The sequence below is a fragment of the Talpa europaea genome (assembly GCF_964194135.1).
Source record: "Talpa europaea genome assembly, chromosome: 2".
Taxonomy (NCBI): domain Eukaryota; kingdom Metazoa; phylum Chordata; class Mammalia; order Eulipotyphla; family Talpidae; genus Talpa; species Talpa europaea.
The window spans coordinates 129,873,668-129,894,439 of NC_140068.1; the positions used below are offsets into that span (position 1 = coordinate 129,873,668).

The 20,772-nt window shown below is 49.4% G+C and overlaps 1 protein-coding gene and 1 pseudogene across 2 annotated transcripts in view; both read left to right on the top strand.

The window, feature by feature from the left end:
- The window catches only part of LOC311188332 (class I histocompatibility antigen, Gogo-OKO alpha chain-like), a 700,214-nt pseudogene that overhangs the window by 274,521 nt on the left and 404,921 nt on the right, over positions 1–20,772 (top strand). The gene's annotated exons all lie outside the window — the stretch shown is intronic.
- On the top strand, positions 407–2,437 carry LOC311167671 (class I histocompatibility antigen, Gogo-OKO alpha chain-like; the record flags this gene model as incomplete). The annotated part of the gene is made up of 5 exons (XM_084228731.1): positions 407–449; positions 841–1,122; positions 1,695–1,970; positions 2,091–2,210; positions 2,394–2,437. 5 exons carry the CDS (start codon positions 407–409, stop codon positions 2,435–2,437), a joined length of 765 nt encoding a protein of 254 aa, XP_084084857.1.

A 20,772-nucleotide genomic window follows, 5' to 3' on the forward strand; every position in this document is an offset into this window, starting at 1 on the left:
GGGGATGGGGGGCGCAGCCCTCCTGCTCCTGCTCGCGGTGGCCGCGGCCCCGAGGGAGACCCGGGCGGGTGAGTGCGGGTCGGGAGGGGACAGGGCGCTCCCAGAGGCGGGAGCGAGGGCGCGGGCGGGCGTGGGAAAGGCGCGACCTCGCCGCCGCCCTAGTTGTCCCCCCACCTCGACCCCGCCCCGTCCTGGCCCCTTTCCGTCCCCCGAGACCCCAGCCTCCTCTGGCCCCCCGAGTCCCGGCCATTTTCGTCCCGCAGCCTCTTTTCACTCTACTCGTCTTTCACCCACTTTCTGTCTCGTGGGCGCCCCCCGGGACTCGAGCCCCCGAAGGGGAGAAGAATAGCCCGGGTCTCCCCTCCCGCCCCCAGGCCCCCACTCCGTGAGGTTTTTCTCCACCGCGATGTCCCGGCCCGGCCTCGGGGAGTCCCGGTGCATCATCGTGGGCTACGTGGACGACACGCAGTTCGGGCGGTTCGACAGCGACTCCCCGAGCCAGAGAGTGGAGCCGCAGGCGCCCTGGGCGGGGCAGCTGGGGCAGGAGGTGTGGGACTGGAGGTCGCAGATCGCAAGGCACAGTGCACTGTGGTCGCGAGCGCACCTGGACGCCTTGCGCGGCCTCTACAACCAGAGCGAGACCGGTGAGCTGGCGCGGGTCCGGGCCGGGTCAGCACCCCCATCCCCACGGACGGGGGGTCGCTCAGGGTCTCCCCCTCCAGGCTTCTCTGCAACCTGCCCGGGAACAGCCCGCGGGACTTTCACCCCATTTCATTCTGTTTAGTTTATTCCCGGCGGGAGGGGGTGCGGGCGGGGTGACCACGGGGTGACACGGGGCAGGGACAGGGTCTCATACCTTCCAGTGGATGTCTGGCTGCGACGTGGGGCCCGACGGGCGCCTCCTCCGCGCGTACAGTCAGTTTGCCTACAACGGCGCGGATTACCTGGCCCTGAACGAGGACCTGCACTCCTGGACCGCCCTGGACACAGCCGCTCAGATCACCCAGCGCCAGTGGGAGGCGCAGGGTGAGGCAGAGAAATTCAGGAACAATTTGGAGGACTGGTACTTGTGGTGGCTGCGCAGATTCCTGGAGTACGGGAAGGAGACTCTGCAGCGCACGGGTAAGAGGGGCCTGGAGGCCTCCCGGTCCCCCCCTGCCTGGAGTCACTGCGGGAAATGAGTCCTCTCTCTAGTCCCGAGAGGGGGACTCCCCTGGGTTTCATGTTCTGCACTGGAGAGACTCCCAGAGACTCCGGCTTCTCCTGAAGGACAGTGAAGGGATCCCGTCTCTCCTGAGAAAGACAGACAGTCCCTGACACCACACGTCACCGGGTCCTTTTGACCAGGGGCCTGTTTGAGAACCACGAGTTTCTCTCTCAGTCTTGTTTCTGGTCTGAGAACATTTCCAGTTATGTGATTCCTGCTTTTCTGTGTCATTCACCTTCCACCCAGGTCAGGAATAAAACGTCTGTGTTCCACTCCCTCTGCTTCATCCTAACCTGGGTTTCCTTCCTCATTCTAGAACTTTCTAAGGAATAGGAGAATCTCACAAATGCCCCCAGACTGGCCTATTTTTTACATTTTATGCTTCTTCCTGCCACACCAGTTGTCTTGTCCATTGTGAGGATGGTCTCATGAGGATTCTTCAGTGTCCATGAAGGAAACAAAGTGAATTTTCTGTTTACCACCTCAGATCCCCCAAAGACACGCATGACCCACCATCCCAGCTCTGAGTATGAGGTCACCCTGAGGTGCTGGGCCCTGGGCTTCTACCCTGTGGACATCACCCTGACCTGGCAGCGAGATGGGGAGGACCTGACCCAGGAGATGGAGCTGGTGGAGACCAGGCCTGGGGGAGACGGAACCTTCCAGAAGTGGGCGGCTGTGGTGGTGCCTTCTGGAGAGGAGCAGAGGTACACGTGCCACGTGCAGCATGAAGGCCTGCTGGAGCCACAGGTCCTGATATGGGGTAAGGAGGAGGATGTGGGCACTGAGGCTAGTCTCAGGGCCATCAGGAGTCCTTCTGGAGTCCTTTAGAGGGTCAGGATAAGGTCTGGGGCTCAGGGTATGCTCTTCCCTTCCCTTCCAGTGCCCCCTTCTCAGTTTTCCATCCCCACCGTGGCCATCATTGCTGGCCTGTTTCTCCTTGGAGCTGTGCTCACTGGAGCTGCGGTGACTGCAGCTGTGATGTGGAGGAAGAAACACTCAGGTAGGGAAGGGAGTGGGGGATCTTGTCCACTGAGAGCTTTCAAGTCCCAGGGAAAACCGCCCTGACTGGTTAATGGGAAGTACCATCCACACACATGGGTGTTGCCCAGAGGGCATTTGGTCCAGTCCCCCCTCACCAGCTTTCTTCATTTCTCCCAGTCCTGACCTGGATCTTTACTCACAGTTCTGGAATCTTCCCTGCTCTGCAGGATTAAAAGATTCCGTTAGGTCTTCTGACCTGACTGCTCCCTGGTTTCACATGATGTTTCTTCCCACAGAAGGGCAAGGAGGAAGCTACACTCAGGCTGCAGGTAAGTGTGCATCAGCAGTGTGATCCCTGCGCCCCTGGGGACAGTGTAGATGGACTCCATGGGGGAGTCACCCTCATCAGTCCCTCCTGTGGTCTCATCTCTGACCAAGTTCTATTTTGTTCTCAACCAGGCAGTGACAGTGCCCAGGGCTCTGATGTGTCTCTCAGCCCCTAAAGCATCTTTTAAAATGAATGTGATAAGGGCTCCTCCCCGGTGGCGCAGCGGGTTGAGCGCATCTCTGTGAAGCTGTCAGCAGCCACTGCAGCACCAGTTCGATTACCAGCCAGTCAGGGAGAATCCCACATGGTGAGGCAGACCTCTCCTGTCTCTCCCCTGCTGCACTTTCAGTCCGTCTGCCTGTTCTGCTTCCTGCTCTGTCTCTGGTGAACCCTCTCACCCTTCTGTGACTCTGGCCTGTACCCCAGCTCTTATATAAATAAAAAATAAAAAAAAATGATGAATGTGATGAGGCTCCTATTGTTCACACCCTGGACAGCACCTGGTATTGTGCAGAGTTTGCATTTTCAGTCTCTCCTGGTTGTCACTGTTCTTAATTGTGATATTGAACATTTGTTCATATTTTTACTTTCCTATGACTATAGTTGCTGTTTGTATGGAAGTTTTGTACATTTCTACAGATGAAGTGCTGTTCATTTATTACACTATTTTTGTCTTTATTAAAATTGGGTTATTTCTTTCTGATCATTGAGTTTTGGGCATTATTTCTAGATAAAGTCCTTTATCAGATTCATGATTTGCAAATGTTTCCCCCAACTCTGTGGCCTGAACTCCTTTACTGATGGGAAAACAAACACTGTTGCCCTGACAGGAGCATGGAGATGTATATATATGTGTGTGTGTAGGTATATATGTATGTATATGTATACATGTATGTATATGCATATGTATATAGGTACATATATATGTATATGTATAATGTATATAAAGAGAAAAGATAAATTGCTAACTGGATTTGAGCAGATACTGGCTGACTGGGGTGTTGGGGGTGGAGTGGAATGACTTAATGCATATCCTTGAGTGTTATTTAAATGTCCTTGTTTGAGCATGAAATATGCTTTCTAAAGTAAATTACACTTCATTCCTCAACTTATAAAACTCTTCACACATCATGTTCAAATCACGTGTTAAGACCAGACTGACACGTGGGTTACAAGTGATGGATCCGGACATCATAGTTGCAAAGTCATGGTTTCCCTTTGGGTTCACTCTGGTGTTGTCCATTCTTGGAGTGTTGGGCAAATGTATAATGACCTGTGTCCATCATGAGAATATCATGCAGAGTATTTTCACTGCCCATAGTGTCTTCTGTGCTCCAAGGAAGCAAAAGCAGAAGAAACCAGTGGAAACACATCAGACTAAAAAGCTTATACATAGTGAAGGAAACTATCATTAAAATGAAAAGAGAATATTGAATTGGAGAAACTATTTGTACATCATCAATCCAACAAGGAGATAATATCCAAAATCTACAAAGAACCCCAAAACAGGGCTCTCCGGTGGCACAGAGGTTGAGCATTGGGTTGCGAAGCTGCCCACAGCCTCTGCAGCACTGGTTCAATCCCCGGCTGCTCCCCGGCCACCGGAGGAGGGTCCCACATGGCACGCAGACCTCTCCTGCCGCCCACTGCTCCCCTCAGCAGTGTACTTCGGTCCTTCTGCCTGTTCTGCTCTCCACTCTGGCTCTGGTGAATTCTCTCACCCTCCCGAGCTTCTGACTGTACCCAATGCTTGTATAAATAAATAGATAAATCTTAAAAAAAAAAAAAGAAAACAACTCAAAACAGGGACAGAGGAGCTAAATAGGTACTTTTCTAAAGAAGACACATATGTGGCCAATAGGTACATGGATAAATGTTTGTCATGTGCTGTCAGGAAAATGTCAATTAAAACCACAATGAGTTACCACCTCACATCTGTGAGAATGACCCATTGAAGGGTGTGGAGGAAAAAGAACTCTGGTACATGGTGGGTGGGAATGATGTCTGGTCCTGTTAGTGGGCAGAATGAGGGGTTCCCTGGGCCCTCAAAACTGTACAGTCTACGTGGGTTTGCCCATCAGCTGTAAAGACAAAACATACTCTAAAGCATAAGACCTTCAATAGAAAAGAACTTTAATACAGTTAGTATATAATAGAGAATCAGTGTGCAATAGAGAGAGAAAAGAGAAAGAATATAGTTAGAAAATTTCCCACGTGAAGCACCCAAAGTCACCCACCCCTCATGGGTAAACGCCCAGCTGAGGCCTGAAGGCCTGCCACAAATCTAAGGCACCTACTGGTAGAGACCCATGGGAAAGGTGCAGGAGGGGTCAGGAAAGTCTGGAAGGATAAGAGCAAAATCAAAATCCACATCAAGATAATAGCTGCCATTGTCAGCCTCCCCATGGGTCCCTCACCCACGTCTTTGTCTCTTTCATGTGTCTCTTTCACGTGTCTCTTTCCATGTCCCCAACTCCCTGGAACAAGTCCAAGTCTAAGGAGGAAGCCTGGCTTCTTCTTCACATGTCTCTCTTCTCCATGCGCCTCCTCCAGTCTTCTTTCCTCATCTTACTCCACGTCTTCTTCCTCTTCCTTAGCTTCTCATCCCTGCTCAGCTCTATATTTCCTTGGGCAGGGCGGTAACCTGGAACCTCTCTTTTCTATGGATAGCACATTGGTCCTGCCCCTATGGAAAAAAATATTAAGGTTCCTCAAAATAGACCTGTCCCATGGTCAAGCATCCCATTCCTTGGTATTTATCCAAAGAAGGCAAAAACACTAATTCCAAGGAATATGCACCTCCTATGGTCACTGCAGCGCTGTCTACCATAACCAAGCTATGGAGACAACCTAAATGCCCAATGGCAGATGAGGGGATAAAGAACACAAGCTATATATACAATGGAATACTATTCGGCTGTGAAAAAGTTGAAATATTGAATTTGCAACAACGTGGGTAGATGTGGATGGAATTATGCTATGTGAAATAAGTTTGAAGGAGAAAGTTAAATACTGGATGATTTCATTCATATTTGGAATATAAAGAAACAAAACAGGGACAGACTAAACCAAAACATAGTCTATATATATGACTGCAGAATTGAAGCTATGGGCTGGGGGTAAGAGCAGGAAACAAAGTAGGAAAAGAACCCAATGGACTGTAGTGAAGACTGTGGGTGCCCTTAGGGTGGGTGTGATGCGGTAACAAACATCTGAAGAGGTGTAACCCTGTGCCTCTGAACACATACAGTGTGTAAACCAGTGTTACCTCAATTGAATAATACAATGGGGAGGGAAGAAGAGAATAAAGTAAATTGTCTCCTCCATCCATCACTGATCTCAGGACTTTGCCTTCGCCTCCTCACTGTCATGCAGGCTGAGGGGCTGGTTTCCCACAAGGTCAGAGGCAGGAGGTGCAGGGACTCCTGGTGCTGCTCAGACCCCGCTGAGTAGAGACACTGCAGAGAGGGCGGCTCTGAGGGGACCAGAGACAGAGGGTCAGAGTAACCCCAGTGCTGAGTGAGGATGTGGTTCCCAAGGAGATGGGAGTGTGTGTGTGTGTGTGTGTGTGTGTGTGTGTGTGTGTGTGTAACAACAATGTCAGGATGCACAATACAAGATGATGTAAAGACAATTAACATCAAGCCCCAGAATAAATGAATTCAATCTCACAGAGTAAAGAGCATCAATACAACATCTCATTAAATTCGATTTTGTGAAGAAGCAGCTTCTAAGCAGGACTTAAAAAGCATTGGACCTGAAGAAGAGGAGGATATTTAGAAATATCTCATGGTTGGCTTGAGGTGTGAGGAGCTGGACAGGACCCCTCCCCCCACCCTGGCCTCTGCTAGGATGTGGTGGCATCTTCACCCCTGACAGTTCCCTTCCCCAGTCCCCAACATTCATCTCCTTTGGAGTCACCTGTATATGTACATATATGTATACCTGTAATCCCAGCTTCTTCTTCATTTGTCACCTGTCTGGGGCATTCGGGTGGTGTCCATAGCTTGGCTACTGTAAATAGTGCTGCAGTGGTGACGGGAGTGCAGGTCCCTTCACAGGAGAGTGTTTATCCTCTGTGAGGAGATCCTCAGTATAGAATTGCTGGGTCCAATGGCAGAACCACATTTACTCTTTTAAGAAACCTCAATACTGTTTCCAGAAGGGCTGGCTCAGTCTTTATCCAAAAACAATGCACGACTGTCCCCCTTTTTCCACATCCTTGCCAGCACTTGTTTCTGGTCTTGTGGATATGGGCCGTTCTCACAGGTGTGAAGGTTTAAACCAGGAGATCATAAAGCCAGAAAATGTGGGCAAAAAGAAATCCTGTAACACTCAGGCCAACACAAGGCTGTCTCTCACTGTGAAAGAAAATAATTGTGAAGAAATTCAGGTGAATTACCTGAGTGTTAACAATATAATGGTCCACTGCATTCTCAAGATGTCCTCCTGAAAGCATCCCCATCACCTAGTCCCAGCCTCTCTGCCTCAACCCCCACCCCCACGGCAGGCCTCAAGGGTCTCACCTATAGGGACTGAGATACAATTCAGAGCACTGGGACTGTGGCTGCCTGGGGGAGAACACAACAAAACTTTTTTTTTTTTATAAATTTTATTGTTATATTCCCCATACAATTGCAGCCCCCCCATTCTGACCCCAATCCCTCCCCTCCCGCCCCCGCCCCCCTAAAAGTGTCTCTGGTTCATAGTTTTTTGTTGATTTTGATTTTCACTTTCTTATAGTTATTCATTTTCCTGGTCCCTTATTTAAGTTTTCTAGATTCCTGCTATGAGTGAGACCATCCGGTATTTTTCTTTTTCTTTTTGGCTTATTTCGCTGAGCATGATCCCTTCCAGCGCCATCCATGTTGCTGCAAATTGCATGTGTTTATCTTTTTTGAATGCTGAGTAATATTCCATGGTATATATGTAACACATCTTCTTGATCCAGTCATCTATTTTTGGGCATTTGGGTTGTTTCCAAAGCTTAGCTATTGTAAACAGTGCTGCTATAAACATAGGGGTGCAGGTGTTCTTTGGAATTGATGTTTCTGTGTCCTTTGGGTAAATACCTAGGAGTGGAATTGCTGGATCATATGGAAGCTCTATGTTTAGTAGGTCCAGAAATCTCCACACAGCTCTCCACAGTGGTTGGACCAGTTTGCACTCCCACCAACAGTGCAGAAGAGTTCCTTTTTCTCCACACCCTCGCCAGCATTTGCTGTTGCTAGTTTTTTTAATATGTGCCATTCTCACTGGTGTAAGATGGTATCTCATGGTAGTTTTGATTTGCATTTCCCTGATGGCAAGTGATTTTGAACATTTTTTCATATGCCTGTTGGCCATTTGCATTTCCTCTTCAGAGAAGTTTCTTTTTAGCTCTTCTGCCCATTTTTTGACTGGATTATTTTCTTTGTTGTTGTTGAGTCTCATCAGCTCTTTGCAGATTTTTGTGATCAGTCCTTTATCATTAGTGTTGGGTGCAAAAATAGAACACAACAAAACTTGGTCAGAGATGAGACCACGGGAGGAACTGATGAGAATGACTCCCCCATGGGCTCCATCTTCATTGTCCCCAGGGGCTCAGGGATCCAACCCTTGAACACACTTACTTGCAACCTGAGTGTAGTTTCCCCCTTGTCCTCCCATGGGAAGAAGCATCATGTGAGACCAGGGAGCAGCCAGGTCAGAAGACCTAATGGAATCTTTTAATCCTGCAGAACAGGGAAGTTTCCAGAACTGTGAGTAAAGACCCAGGTCAGGACTGGGAAAAATGAAGAAAGGAGGTGAGTGGGACTGGACCAAATGCCCTCTAGGCAACACCCGTGTGTGGATGGTATTTCCCATTAACCAGGCAGGGCAAGTTCTCCCTGGGACATGAAAGCTCCTAGTGGACAAGATCCCCCACTCCCTTCCCTACCTGAGCACTTCTTCTACCCCCTCACACATGAAGCCACCTTGTGTCCAATGAGCACACCTCCAAAGAAACCAAGCCGGAAATGAGGACAACAGCAAGGATGGAGAACTGAGGAGGTGGCACTGGAAGGGAAGGGAAGGTCAGAGCCTGAACCTGAGGCCTCAGTCTGATCTTCTGAAGGTCTCGAGAAGGGCTTCTGATACACCTGAGTCAGCCTCTGTGCCCACATCCCCCTCAATACCCCATCTCAGGACTCGGGGTGCAATCAGCCCCTCATGCTTCACATGGCACGTGTATCTCTTCTCCTCTCCAGAAGGCACCTCTATAGCTGCTCACTTCTGGAAGTTTCCATCCCCCCTCCGATCCCGGGACTGGTGTTCACCAGCTTCGTTTCCTGGGCCAGGTCCTCCCCATCTCGCTGCCAGGTCAGGGTGATGTCTGCAGGGTAGAAGCCCAGGGCCCAGCACCTCAGGGTGACCTCATGCTCAGAGATGGGGTGGCGGGTCACATATGGCGATTGGGGGCCTCAGTAGGAAGAATCGGAAATTTCATGCTTTGTGTTTCCTGCATGGACACTGAAGCAGCCTCATGTGACCATCCTGCAGTGGACAGAACAGTATGCTTGGAGGGAGGAAGCACAAACCCCAGAAACCAGCCTGGTCTGGGAGTCCGGGAGAGCAGGTGAGAGCCCAGGGTGGGATGCAGGTCTCTGAGCATTTTGCTGCTGACTTGGGTGGAGGGTGATGACACAGACAGGCAGGAGGGAGATCTCCAAAAATGCTCTCTGACCAAAAAACAAGATCTCGAGAGAGAAACTCATTGTTCCTATGATGGCTGCTGGTCAAAAAGATCCTGCGAAGGGTGATTTCAGGGGTGGTCTCCCCTCTTTCTCAGGAGGAACTGGATTCCTTAACTGTCCTTCAGAAAAAGCAGGAGCCTCCAGGCCAGTCTCCATGCCAGAGCTGGAAAACGTGGCCGACAGCTCCCTCTCTGGCCAGAAGGGGGCGCTTCCTCACCATGATTCCATTTCCCTGCGGGGTGCGCGCCTCAGGGAGATCAAAGGCCGCAGCCCTCTCACCTCTGAGCTGCGGCGCCTCCTTCCCCATCCCCAGGAGTCTGGGGGCCCCTCCACGCACCCGCCCCCGGGCTGCTCCCGTCCTGCTCTGCCCGACCTTCCCCCTCCCCCTCGCGCCGGGGAGCTGAGCCGCGGGCCCGCCGGGTCCAGGCGCGCAGGTCCCCGCCCAGGGCGCGTCCCCGGCGCCGTCGTGGGGAGCTGGTCGTGCCCGCGGGGGAGGCGCCGTCGGGCCCCGCGGCGCAGCCCAGAGTCCTCTGGACCGTGGGAGACCCTGAGGTCAGTCCCCTGGTCACCCCACCCGCACCCCTACTTCCAGCGCAGAATAAATGTAAACTTAAAATCTCGCGGGTGAAAGTCCCGCGGGCTCTTCCTGGTCAAGGGGCCTGGCAGGGGCCACGGCCTCGGGGGTCACGGGGCCCCGAGACTCGGGGCGGGGGGGTGGGGCGGGAGCGGTGACCCGCCCCGGCCCGCGCGGCTCCCCGGCCCGGCTCTGGCTGCGGCGGCCGCGCGGGGCCTCCAGGAGCGCTTGGAGCCTCCGCGCCCAGTGTCTGCGGAGCCGCGTCTCCTCGCCCGACCCTCCCGCCCCGCCCGCCCGGCCGCCCAGGGGCCCGCGGCTCCGCGCTCTGGCCCGGGGAGTCGCTGTGGAACCCCCGAAATGCGTGTCGTCCACGTGGCCCCCCGCGATGCACCGGGGCTCCCCAAGGCCAGGTGGGACACAGCGGTTTCTAAAAGCCTCAGAGAGCGGGAGTCTCGGGGCGGGGAGGGGTGAAAGGCGGGTGGACCCTCCTCCAGGGGCAGGTCCTGAGTCCTAGGGAGGTTGGGCAGGGGAGAAAGTGAGACACAGGGCAAGCCAGCAATTAGGCAGTTTTAGGGACACTGCAGGAGGGGACCTCGGAGAATTGAGGAAGGCTTCAGAGATAAGGGCAGCAAGAGGAGTATAACCAATTCCACTAGGGAAAACAAACATCCCAGGACCAAGGACAACATTGTTAACGCTGGTCCTGGTTTCCTTCAGGTGGTAAAGGGGGGTAGAGATTGGCGAAATGGAGAGTGGTTTAATTTATGGACAACTTAGAAGGGCAGCTGTTTAACTTCAATGCAGGGATGCTCATCCAGAGGACTGGGCCATAAAGATAAAGATGCAACAAATGGGGAAAGACAAACCTGTTAGATAAGGGATGTGAAGATCCCCACTCAGTAGCAAATTAAGTGAGACAGCCGAGAACTAACCAATCACAGAGAGACTGGTGGAGCTTTAGAATAATGAGGGAAAAAAGGTCTATATTCCCTGAGACACGACTCCACTTTGGCTTCCTTGCCCCTCCCAGGCCTGGTTTCCTGGCCTGGGAATCCCACTTTATTTCTGCTCTTTTTCTCCTCAATAAACTTTTTCTTTCTCTAAACAAACCTGCCTCTTCTCGCTTGCTTGCCTGAGAGTCTGCGAAGTTCCTGCTGCGGCTTCATGAGACACCAACCCGTGGTGATCTGATGGCTGGGACTCAGCGCTGCCCCTGCAGCCTGGGATCCGTTTCTGGCTGGAAGACTAGGCCTGACAATTCCGGTATCAAAAGTGTCCAGGAGGGAGGGAGCTCCAGAGACTGAACATGGGCAGCCGGTCCAGAAGGGGCAAGACTCGGGGGCACAAAAGGAGGAGGCAGGGTGGGGGGTCAGAAAGGGACCAGGACTGAGGGGCACCACGGGGTGACAGAGGGGCCTAAGGCAGCAGTTTCCACTGCAGAAGCCTTTTCCCTCCACCCTGCTCTCACCAGCCCAGGTGTCTGTCTGGGCCAGAGCCCTGGAGAGAAGCAGCAGGAGGAGGGTTGGGGGCCCCATGCCCAGCACTGCTGGGGTCTGGGGAGCTTCTGACTCTAGGCTGGTGGACAGAGACTTAACTGGGCAGGCAGTGATGCTGATTGGTTCTCTGGGAACCTCCAGGCACTGGGGACTGAGAACTGGGGAGGGGTCACAAGTGTCCAGGGCCCAGCACAGGTGGTGGAGACAGAAGGGAGGCTAAGGGGGCAGTGGGGTATCCCCAACAGTAACCTTCCTGCCCCAGACATGTTACAGGGCAGCCCCGATATAAAACGGGTTGCCTGGTTGTGGGTCCTCACCCGGGCGCTTAAAAGGGACTTATTAATACTCCACTACAGGCACACACAAAAGGTTAATAAAAGGTTTATTTACAAGGGAAAGGGAATTAAGGAAATGTACAACTCAGGGAGAAAATAGGGAAATAAAGTCTTTAATGTGTCCTACCCGATCCGCCTACCTGGAAACCCAAAGGCACTCTCAGAGCTGGCTGGACGCTGTGAGCTGGCGGAGAGCCAAAATGGGGATCCCCTCCAAAGCCCATGTGTCTAGCTTTATACCAACCTGGCTGCTTAACCCCACCCTCAGGTCCCAGCCACCTTCCCTTTGGTGGTGATGGGATTTGGAGTGGGGGGTGGAGTCCACAAAGCCTGTATGGAATTAGCTGTAGGACATCCTTTTCCCCCTAACAGACACAGCCCTGGGGCCTGGAACTATGAGAACCAGACTAAGGGGCCTGGAGCTTTGCTCTGCCCCCTCATTTCCTCACCCAAAGCTTCCTCACCCTGTCTCCATGACCCAAGCACTGGGTCTGCGATTCTCAGTATTTTCCTTCCGGATCCGTGTCCAGTCTCACAAATTAGGGAGGACGCCAAGTGTAATCTTGTTTAGGAGGTATCGCTCCCCATATTTACCACACTTGGAATAAAGCTGAGTTTAATCATGTAGCTATTTATTTAGAATAATAGTAATAATCCAATGCATGTTAATAGAAGTGTTCTTTTTTTTTTAAGATTTATTTATTTATTTATACAAGCACTGGGTACAGTCAGAAGCGTGGGAGGGTGAGAGAATTCACCAGAGCCAGAGCAGGGAGCAGAGCAGGCAGAAGGACTGAAGTACAATGCTGAGGGGAGCAGCGGACGGCAGGAGAGGTCTGTGCGCCATGTGGGGCCCTCCTCAGGTGGCCGGGGAGCAGCCGGGGATCGAACCGGTGCTGCAGAAGCTGCGCGCAACTTCGCAACCCAGCGCTCAACCGCTGCGCCACTGGGGAGGCCCAATAGAAATGTTCTTAAGAAAAATAACTTGGGCCTCCCCGGTGGCGCAGTGGTTGAGCTTTGGGTTGCAAAGCTGCCCGCAGCTTCTGCAGCAGTGATTAGATACCTGGCTGTTCCCGGGCCACAAGAGGCGGGTCCCGCATGACGCGCAGACCTCTCCTGCTGCCCGCTGCTCCCCTCAGTGTACTTAGTCACTCTGCCTGTTCTGCTCCCCGCTCTGTCTCTGGTGAATTCTCTCACCCTCCTGCGCTTCTGACTGTACCCAGTGCTTTTATAAATAAATAAACAAACAAACAAACAAATAAATAAATAAATAAATAAATAAATAAATCTTTTAAAAAAAACTTATTTCTGAAAATAATCAGGGCGATGAGAAGAGTGGATATTTTACATTTGTTTATTTTTGCAATTGTCTTTCTTGTCTGTCTCATTAGAAGACGGTTGGATTTTCATGTTTCTTCATTTGTTTTTTTTAAAGATTTTATTTTTATTTATGCATACAAGAGCTGGGGTACAGAGCAGAGATGCAGGGCATGAGAGGATTCACCAGATACAGAGTGGGGAACAGAACAGGCGGACTGACTGATATATACTGCCAAGGGGAGCAGCAGGAAAGTCAGGAGAGGTCTGCTGAGCCATGTTGGTTGTTCCCTGGCTGGCCTGAGATCGAACTCTGTGCTGCAGAAGCTGCGGATTGCTTCACAGCGCGGTGCTTAACCCCTGGAGTCACCAGGGAGGCCCTCCTTCTGTGTTTAGTCTGTGGTTCTGGTTGAAGTCTATGAAAAATGTATACAGCCTCACACAAATATGTTGGAGTAGTATTCACATAATTATGAATATTCCACTTTGATACTAAATTAAAACTATATAGGTGGTATTTTCTCGAAGGTTACTTGCAAAGTCAAACCTCAAACAATATCACTGAGTATTTCTTATTCTATTACATTTCCATAGTCCTCTCTTGCATGTTAATGGGGTCTTGTGCTATTGTGTGATTTTATTTTTAAAGATTTATTTATTTATTTACACAAGCACTGGGTACAGTCAGAAGCACAGGAGGGTGAGAGAATTCACCAGCGCCAGAGCGGAGAGCAGAGCAGGCAGACTGACGAAATACACTGCTGAGGGGAGCAGCGGGTGGCAGGAGAGGTCTGCGCACCATGTGGGACCCTCGGTGGCGGCCGAGGATGAACCAGTGCTGCAGAGGCTGTGGGCAGCTTCGCAGCCCAGCACTCAACCTCTGTGCCATCAGGGGAGGCCCTAATGTGTGATTTTTTTTAAGTAATATATTGTTTCACTAAGTTATAAAGCTCTTCAGTGTTCTTTACACTGGAATCAAATTATTTTTAAAAAGTCATTTTATTTTTCACCACAAATCCCAAAAGTAAAAGTAGTACTGGAAATTGTCAAGTTAGTGATGGGACACAATTTTCTGTATTCTGTTTTTTTCTGAGCACTTACATTTTGTCAAGGTGAAGTGACTGTCAGTTATCATTTGTCAGTTGATTTTCTTAAAGGAGCACACACTCATTTTCAGGACGATGTCTGCTAATTAACCAAATCAAATAGCCACAGTTTTTGTCATTCAGCCCTTCATGTGAAGATGGTATTACAAATATGTTCCTTGGCACATGGTAGTTGAGAACGCAGCAGAAGTGCTCTGTGTGCACTTGCATGTCATCACATCAGGTGCTGTAAAATGTGCATTTGAGGATAATAAAATAATGAAGATAATTTTCAATGTTTCAGCCAAGACACTTTGAAATGAAACTGGCTTGGAGTTGTGTTTCTGAGGTAAGAAGTGGTGAAGAATAACTACTACTGCAGTTAGTAATATAAGCTCCATTTTTACTAAGTTTTACCTCAGCAAATGTCAAAATAGTGAAAATACAAATGGTGTCTAAGCGATGTTTTGAAAATAGTTTTAACCTCATGGACCTTGTGACAAGTTCTGGGTGACTTCAAGGATTCCACAACCACACTTTGAGAAATGCTTTTCTCAGGGAACCAGGGAGCATCTCCCAAGTGTTCTCTGCCTTTGCATCCTCATCACTTCCCAACATCCCTCTCCCTGGCTGGCTTCTGCCTCCCTAAGCTGCCTCCCCTGCAGACACAATGGAGAGCAGAGAGAGGACCCTGGAGATGTGGAGCTTGCACTGTCAGGAGAGATGGACACTGAGCAAAGGTGACAAACACACGTGTAAACCCAACCTGAGCCCCTGGCAGGATGGAGTGTGTATATTATGAAAGCAGAGAAGCAGGAGCACTAACTGGCCCCCTTCTGTTATTTTAAATAATATCAAAAGATGTAAAAAATAAATTAAAAACTGGGCCTCCCTGGTGGCATCAGGGTTAAGTATCAGTGTTATCACTGTGTGGGACTGAGTTTGACCCCCTGCCAGGCATGGCAGAGCAGACCTCTTCTGTCTCACTCACCTCTCCCCTCAGCAGTGGATTTCAGTGGATCGGCCTGTTCTGCTCCCCACACTGTCTCTGGTGAATCCTCTCACCCTCTGCACCTCTGGCCTACACCCCAGCTCTTATATAAATAAATAAATAGATAAATAGATAAATAAATAAATAAATAAATAAATAAATCTTTAAAAAACGAACAAAAGAATACCCTGCAGCATCAGGTATAAGATCCATCTCAGACCCAGCAAACAGCAGAGACTGGGGATCCAGTGGTGGTACAGGTGCTACAAGACACTGTGGGGTACTCAGTCAGCAGGAGTCAGGCTTTGTCGTCAAATGAGTTTGATGCCAAACTACAGAGGGTCAGTCCACCCAGCACTGCTGAGCCAAGAAGCCTGGGCTGGTCCACAGCCCCAGTCAGCAGTCAGGTACCACCTGGGAGACTCAAGGATAGCTTTTAAGTTTGACTTAATCTAGCCCTTTATTTGATTTCTCTATATCCATATCTAAGTGATACATTTGTCTTTCTCCGTTAGGCTTATTTCAATTAGCTCCATCCATGTTGCCCCAAATGGCATGAGTTTATGTTTCTTGATGAGTAGTATTCTATTATCTATGTACAACCCCTTACACAGCTCAGCTACTATAAATAGTGTTGCAGTGATGGGGGGCGGGGGGTACAGGTTTCCTTTGAAGAAGTGTAACATCCTCTGCGGGTGTGCTGGCACCTGCTGCCCTAAGGGGAGCCAGAGTCTCTGAGAGCACCTGCTTACTCTGCACAGGAGGTGCCAGGAGGTTAGAAATTCTGCAAACAGAACTTCTTCCCCAAATTAACTCCTGTTCCCTGAGGACATGCTGACTTGTGTGCATGATCCTACTAATTAGAAAAACTTGTTCCAGCAGTAACTTATTCATGTGTATAAGCATAAACACAAATGCACGCTGTTTCCTTATCCCTTTGTTCATATCTTTAATAAGAGCTCAGGCTGGGAGAGTGAGAGGCAGAGCCGCTCTAGAGGGCTCTCCCCAGCCTCCCTCTGCTGCTAATTCATTTAGACTTCAAATCCAGTTCATAGCTGAGAACTTCTCATGGGCCGTCTGAGGCAGGGTAGATACCTTGGAATGGGACTGCTGGGTCCTATGGCAGATGCTCAGTTAATTTTCTAAGAAACTTGCATACTGTTTCCCATCAGGGATGAGCCTGTCTATATTCCCCAAAATAGTGCAGGACTGTCCCTTGTCTCCATGTCCTACCAACTCTTGTTAGGTCTGGTCTTTTTGATATGGGCCATTCTCACAGGTATGAAGTAGTTTCTCATTGTATTTTAAATCAAGGGATCTTGAATGGATCAAGAAGATGGGTACACTTCAGTCCAGTGAGAATGCCCACATTAAAAATGAAAAAACCAGAAACATCAAATGCTGGAGAGGATGTGGAGAAAAAGGAACTCTCCTGCATGGCTGGTGGGAATGCAAACTGGTCCAACCATTATTCAGAGCTGTGTGGAGGACCCTCAAGTTACTACAAATGGATCTACCTAATGATCCAGCAATTCCATTCCTAGAAATCTACTCAAAGGACACAAAAACACTAATTCAGAAGGAAAACTGCACTGCTATGTTTATTTCAGCAATATTTACAGTAGCCAAGATATGGAAACAAACCCAATGCCCCCAAATCAACAAATGAGTCAAAAGGTTTTGGTATATTTAAACAATAGAATATTACTAAGTGATGAAAAAAGACAAACGCATCCCATTTGCAGCAACGTGGAAGGAGCTAGAAGGAATTATGCTCAGTGAAATAAGTCAGAAGGAAAAAGAAAAACAACAGATGGTTTCACATATAGGAGGAATACAGGGGAAACAAATAAGATGTAGGGGAAAAATAATAACAGTATAAAGCACAACAAAGCAAAACAAAAAAACAGGCAATTATAAACCAGAGACATCCCGCAGGGGAGCCTGAGGGAGAGGGTTGGTAAGGAGGGAGGGAGGCGCACAGGGGGCTGTGGGGATGGTGCACGGCTGCATTGGTGGAGGAACTTCTATGGGGACTACACCTGAGGAGGAAAAAACAAACAAACATTGTTTAAAAAGAAACAATGATGTAAAATATATATAAATAAGTTAATTTAAAAAATAAAAAGAACTTTTACAGTTAAAAAAAAAGTCTTATCTCCAATCCTGGTAACAAACACGGTAACAATGCTTGTCTGTCTGTGCTCCCCTCCAGTGTGGCCATGAATACAAGGAGATTCATCCTGACACTATAGTGGGGAGGGAGGTGGGGAACCAGCCTGGGTTTATCTGAAATCCTCTCCCTGCTGCACAGGGAGGGTTACCCTGGAATAACATCACATCTTCCAAGAGCTGAAGGACCCTGCCCCATCTCTCCCTCCCTTCCTGCTCCTTAAATGAAGGCTCAGCTCAGTAACTGGTGTGACCTGGGCTAATCCTGTCCCTGGGCCAGGCCAGCAGGGCACACACACTGTGTGACTCCCTCCAGCTCTGGTCTAGAGAGAAAGTAGCTGCAGCCCACGGAGGCAGTGACCCTTGGGAAACAGAGGGGGTGCCAGAGTGGACGTCCCTGACTCTGAGGCCTGTGTATTTTCTACAGTGACCCCAAAGAAGAAGAGCTTGAAGTGAACATTGGGGGTTGGGGAGGGAACTGTCAGGTGCAACCACATCCTGGCAGGGGTCTTGAGTGGGTCCTACCCAGCTCCTTCAGCTCAGTCCAACCACAACATATTTCTAAACTTCCTTCTATTCTGAGACCCAGTGCTTCTTCACGTCCTGCTCAAAGACAGCTTCTTCATGGAACTGTACTGACTGAGGTGTTGTGCTGACATTCTCCCTCTCTGTGAGATTTGAATTTATTTATCCTGGGACTTGAGGTATAATTCTCCCCTATTTTTTTTATGCTGTGTGCCCTGTCTCTCCTGTTACACACACACACACACACACACACACACACACTCCCCTCTCTTTGGGAACCAGACCCTCACTCAGCACTGGGGTTACTCTGACTCTCTGTCTCTGGTCCCCTCAGAGCCACCTTCTCTGCAGTGTCTCTACTCAGTGGTCTCTGAGCAGCCCCAGGAGTCCCTGCACCTCCTGCCTCTGCCCTTGTGGGAAACCAGCCCCTCACCCTGCATGACAGTGAGGAGGTGAAGGCAAAGTCCTGAGGTCAGTGATGGATGGAAAAGACAATTTTTCTTTTGCTCAAGATAGTTTCTCCCCCCAACCATGATTGTATTATTTCTACTGAGGTAACATGGGTTTACACACTGTATGTGTGCAGAGGCACAGGGTTACACCTCTTCAGGTGTTTGTTACCACTTCACACCCACCTAAGGGTACCACAGTCCTCACCACCATCACCCGGCCCTCTTCCCACTTTGTTTCCTACATCACACTCTCTCCCTCCCCTCCCACATAGCCTCATATTTCTTTTTTTTTTAAGAGAATTTTTTTTAAAGATTTATCTTTATTTATTTATACAAGCACTGGGTACAGTCAGAAGTGCGGGAGGGTAAGCGAATTCACCAGAGCCAGAGCGGGGAGCAGAGCAGGCAGAAGGACCAAAATACACTGCTGAGGGGAGCAGCAGGCGGCAGAGAGGTCTGCGCACCATGTGGGACCCTCCTCCGGTGGCCGGGGAGCAGCCGGGGATCGAACCGGCACTGCAGAGGCTGCGGGCAGCTTCGCAACCCAGCACTCAACTGCTGAACCACTGGGGAGGCCCTCACATAGCCTTATATTTCTAGAATATGTTTTGGTTTAGTCTTGTCTGTCCCTGCCTGGTTTCTTTATATTCCACTAATGAGTGACATCACTCAGTATTTGACTTTCTCATTCTAACTTATTTCACTTAGCATAATCCCCTCCACATCTGTCAATGTTGCTGCAAATTCAACTTTTTCACAGCTGAGTAGTATTCCATTGTGTCTGTCTACCACCTCTTCTTAACCCACTCATCTGTCATTGGGCACTGAGGTGTTTCCATAGTTGGTTATTGTGCTCAGGCTGCAACAAGCACAGGAGGCGCATATCCTTTGGAATTAGTGTTTTTACCTCCCTTGGATGTATACCAAGAAATGGAATACTTGACCATATGGAAGGTGTATTTTCGGTATTTTGAGAAATCTTCATTTTTTTTTTTTTTTTTGCCTAGGGGCAGGACTGCAACAGTGTGATATCCACAGTAAAGGAGGTTCTGTTACCAGGCAGGGTGAGAGAACCCAAGACTCCCAAACCTGCCCACGCTAAATGGGTTCTGCCATCTGCCTCATGAAAACAAAACATACTCTAGTGCATAAGACATTTAATGGGAAGGTACTTTAATACAATCACTGTGTAAAAAAGAGAATGAAGGGACAGAATAGAGAATATGTTTCCCAATCAAGCACCCCAATTTACCCATCCCCTTGTGGGTCACCTCAGCCAAAGAATTTGATCCAAAACAGGGACACTGAGGCCCCCAAATCTGTCAAAAGTCTAAGGCACCTTCTGGTGGGGACCCTTAGGAAAGGGGCAGAAAAAGCCAGACAAGTCTGGAAGGAAAAGAGCAAAATCAAAATCAAGATAAATGTTGCCACTGTAATCTCCCCATAGGTGTCTCACCCACATCTGTTCCCAGTGTCTCCTTCCATGTCCCCCAAGTCTCTGGCACAAGCCCAAGGCTGAGAAGCAATCACAGCTTCTTCACCTGCTCCCAGCTTTGCTGCTGTTAGAGCCTGGAAGGGAAGGTGACGACCTGGAACTGGGATTTAATTAATTAATCTATTTATTTATTTATTTACTCTAGTACATAAGATCTCCAATAGAAGAGGACTTCAACACACTTAGTGAGCAATAAAGAGAACAGAAAGACTATAGTTAAAGTAGTTACTAAATGAAACACCCAGAGTTACCATCCCATTGCGTGTAAATATCCAGCCAAACAGAGTTGGCCCAGAGCAGGACCGCTGAGGCCTGAGAGCTTACAACAAGACCAAGGCACCTTCTGGTGGAGACTCAGAAGCGGCAGACGCAGAAGCGGCCAGGCAAGTCTGGAAGGAAAAGAGCAAAATAAAAATGATACAGGGCAAAAGAGGCATGAAAGCTGACCAAGGTCACTGCTCAGATAGTTTACCAGTCTGAGTTCTTCCCCCGTGCACACAATTACAAGACCACTCAGCCTCAGAGGACAACAATAATGGAGTGTATTTAAAAACCAGGGAAAAACAGAGTTCCTGAGACCACAAATGGCCGTTTACCTCACCTGAAGCAGTGTCCAGTGTTTTAAAGTCCTAAACACAAATGTTCCCAAGTAGCGTCTTCCTGACACTGGGGACCTGGAGCATGTGGCTGCCAGACCATAGGCCGGGATCCAACTCACGAAGACAGCAGAAGACACAACAGGAGATGCTCAACAGAGCTGCCGAGATGCCCCAGCACAGCACCAGACAAGTGACACTCAAAACAGCTGCTGCAGCGGCCAAAAGGCCTGACAAATGGCCACACTGAAAGCTTAGAGAGGCTCCCGGGTCCAGGTCTCGCCTTCCCTGCCAGGCTGTGACAGCAGCAAAACCTGGAACAGTTTCAGTCACTCAGCTACTTGTAAAGCCTCCAAACATTTCCTCTCTTAGGTTGGTTGCAGAATACACAAATAAATGCACATATATACCTTTTCCTTTTAAGAAAGAACAAATTGCAAAATTTACAGCACCTGAATTCAAAATTTACTAAAGCTGCATTAATCGGGACAGTGTGATC